This window comes from Parus major, chromosome 1A, assembly GCF_001522545.3.
Source record: "Parus major isolate Abel chromosome 1A, Parus_major1.1, whole genome shotgun sequence".
NCBI lineage: Eukaryota > Metazoa > Chordata > Aves > Passeriformes > Paridae > Parus > Parus major.
Genome location: NC_031773.1, coordinates 817,815 through 820,579, shown reverse-complemented (window position 1 = coordinate 820,579; position 2,765 = coordinate 817,815). Strand labels below are relative to the sequence as shown.

At 40.6% G+C, this 2,765-nt stretch overlaps 1 protein-coding gene across 1 annotated transcript in view; it reads right to left on the bottom strand.

Annotated features, from left to right (window-relative positions):
* Window positions 1-2,765, bottom strand: part of LOC107205072 (coatomer subunit gamma-2-like) — a 12,110-nt gene that overhangs the window by 4,124 nt on the left and 5,221 nt on the right. Inside the window, exons 7-9 of the mRNA XM_015629198.2 lie at window positions 2,436-2,528; window positions 1,775-1,861; window positions 614-771 (exon numbers count right to left, since the gene is read on the bottom strand). Of these exons, the coding sequence (XP_015484684.1) occupies window positions 614-771; window positions 1,775-1,861; window positions 2,436-2,528 (338 nt within the window). The remainder of the gene's footprint in view (window positions 1-613; window positions 772-1,774; window positions 1,862-2,435; window positions 2,529-2,765) is intronic.

The window sequence follows — 2,765 nt, the reverse complement described above, 5'->3', positions numbered from 1 at the left end:
AAGACTTTCCTGGCTACAAACACAATCCCAGGATCTCTTAGGCTGGAAGAATCCCATTAAGTTCAAGGTCAAGACTTTCCTGGCTACAAACACAACGATCCCAGGATCTCTTAGGTTGGAAAAATCCCATTGAGTTTAAGACTTTCCTGGCTACAAACACAACAATCACAGGATCTTTTAGGTTGGAAAACCCCTTTATGTTTGAATCCAAGACTTTCCTGGCTACAAACAAGACCCCAGTATCTTTTAGGTTGGAAAAATCCCTTTAAGATCCAGTCCAAGACTTTCCTCGCTACAAACACAACAATCACAGAATCTCTTAGGCTGGAAAAAGCCTTTAAGATCAAGTTCAAGACTTTCCTGGCTACAAACAATGATCCCAGGATCTTTTAGGTTGGAAAAATCCCATTAAGATCCAGTCCAAGACTTTCCTGGCTACAAACACAACGATCCAAGGATCTTTTAGGCAGCAAAACCCCTTTAAAACTGATCCCATGCATTATCCCATCCCTACAGTTGTGTCTCTGTGGAGATTTCCACTAAGAAAACCCACTCCTGTTTCCAAACCTTAATTAATTCCTTTGATTTCAATCCTGCCTCTTTCAATCCTTACCCCTCCTCGGATTCCTTGAGGAGTTTGCTGGCAATCCTGATCAGCATGCAGTAGGCAAATTGGGATTTCAGGCCGGATTTGGTGAATTTGTTCAGCATCTTGGAGACAGCCAGGCGATCGTTTTTCCTAAGGTGATAGAGCAGCCCCAAAGCATGATACTATGGGATGGGAAACAGAGGGGCAGGCACTGAGTACAGCTGCAAAATCCACATGAAAACATCAAAAGAGGGGCAATTATTGAAGAAATGGGTAATTATTGCTGTTTCCTGGCAGAAATACTTTCTAACCTCAACTGAGCTGAGTTTCCTGACAAGTTGCAAAGTTTCCTTGCCCTCTCTGTCCGCTCTCAACTATTCCTGAAGATCCAAAGAGCCACAAATTAATTGATTTCCTCTTCTCCCCCCCCAATTAAACATCATCACTTCAAAGGTTTCAGCTTTGCACAGTAATTTCTAATTCCAGCATTTCTAATGAACTCCACACCCAGGATATCCCAAGGCCCTGAAATGACAGCTGACCTCACAAAAATCCTTCAGGCCTTTTTTTTTATTGGAAGCACAAAGAAACATTTTTATCTCCTTGCCAAGTTATTTTGTTTTTCTTTTCCTCCCATAAAACTGATTAAAAAAAAATAAAACAAATTTCCTGCAAGGTTTAATGAAGCTGCTAGGTGGGCAAGAACAAAGCTGATTTTTTTACAGAATATTTCTGATCATGAGCCTGCAACAGACAGAATAATTCCATTTCCATAAATGTCTGCAACAGCTGTGCAAAAATTTCGCTCTTGTGGAGATTTTAATGATATTTGGGTTCACCTTTTGCATCTGATAAATTTTCTGCCCTCATTGGGAGGCAGTGAGAGAATTTCCCAAGATTTTTCAGCACTCTGATTCAAATTCCTTCATCCCGTGGGATGGGCAGCAGCATTCCAACCACCAAAAATTTACCAGGAAAAAGGGAAGAGAACTCCAAAGTCAGCTCTTAATTAAGAGTCTTGTGCTGGCATCATGGAAAAATTCATTATTTTTTTTGAAAAAAATGCCCACAAATCACAATTTTTGCTTTTAAAAGATTACATAAAATAAGATTTTTTTTTTCCTTAAGAACTCCCAGAATTCCACTAAGCCCCACCAGAGTTTTTAGGGACAGCCTCAAACACACCTGTACCATGATGTTGTCGCTGGAAGCTGCTTCCTGAGCTTCATTAATCCACCTTTTGACCACATCATAACTGATTTTCATCATGTGCTGTAAAATAAATTGAGATTGGGGACAAGCTCACAGCAGTTTCCCAGCCACTCTTTATCCCACACCCCTAAAAACTGTGCATTTCCTTCTGTCTCGGTCTCAAATTACCACTCTCCAGTTCCATTAATAAAAATATTAATTAATGAGATCTTTCCCAGCCTTTTCTCCTAAAAAAGGGAGGGGAAATCAGAGTGGATTCCTTCATCTGGCCCTCCTGGAGTCTCTGAGTAGAAATAATCCTGGTTTCATTTATCCCCAGATAAATTCATGTTTTATACTGACTGCAGAAATAGGAGCATTTTGCACTAGGCTGCACTAAAAAAATTTGCACTAGAAATGATTATGATTGATATACTCAAATGTTAAGAAAGGAATTTGAGGAGAGAAAGGAAAATCTGGTGTTTTTTCTTGTTTTCTGATTATTTTTTTTCCTTATATATTTTTTTTCTTATTTTCCAGTCAGACAAACAGACACCTCAGAGGAAAAAAAAACAAAGGCAGCAGATTCACCTTCCCAGCCTGAAAAAAACCACCAGATTTACAAAAATCTGCAAAATTTACCCAATTTACTCACCAAGGAAGACACCAGTGCAGAGCTGGACACGCTGGGGACTTTGTCCACAATGGCCTGTTTCATGTACCTCTCGATGGCCTGGAGCATCGTACCCTGGGAAGGGGAAAACAGGGAAAAAGGCAAGTGTGGATGAGCTGCAGGAAGAGCATAAACACAACAGAAAGGGAAAAAATCCACTTTTAAAGCATCTTCAGGAAAAATCTGGAGATAATTCTGTGAGGTAGGGCTGGTCGTGGAGGGTCAGTGAGAAAATCACCAGCAGGGCAATTCCAGGTAAGAAAGTGGAGCTCCCAAATATTCCAGCTGCACATTCCCAGTGCTCCAGCCCCA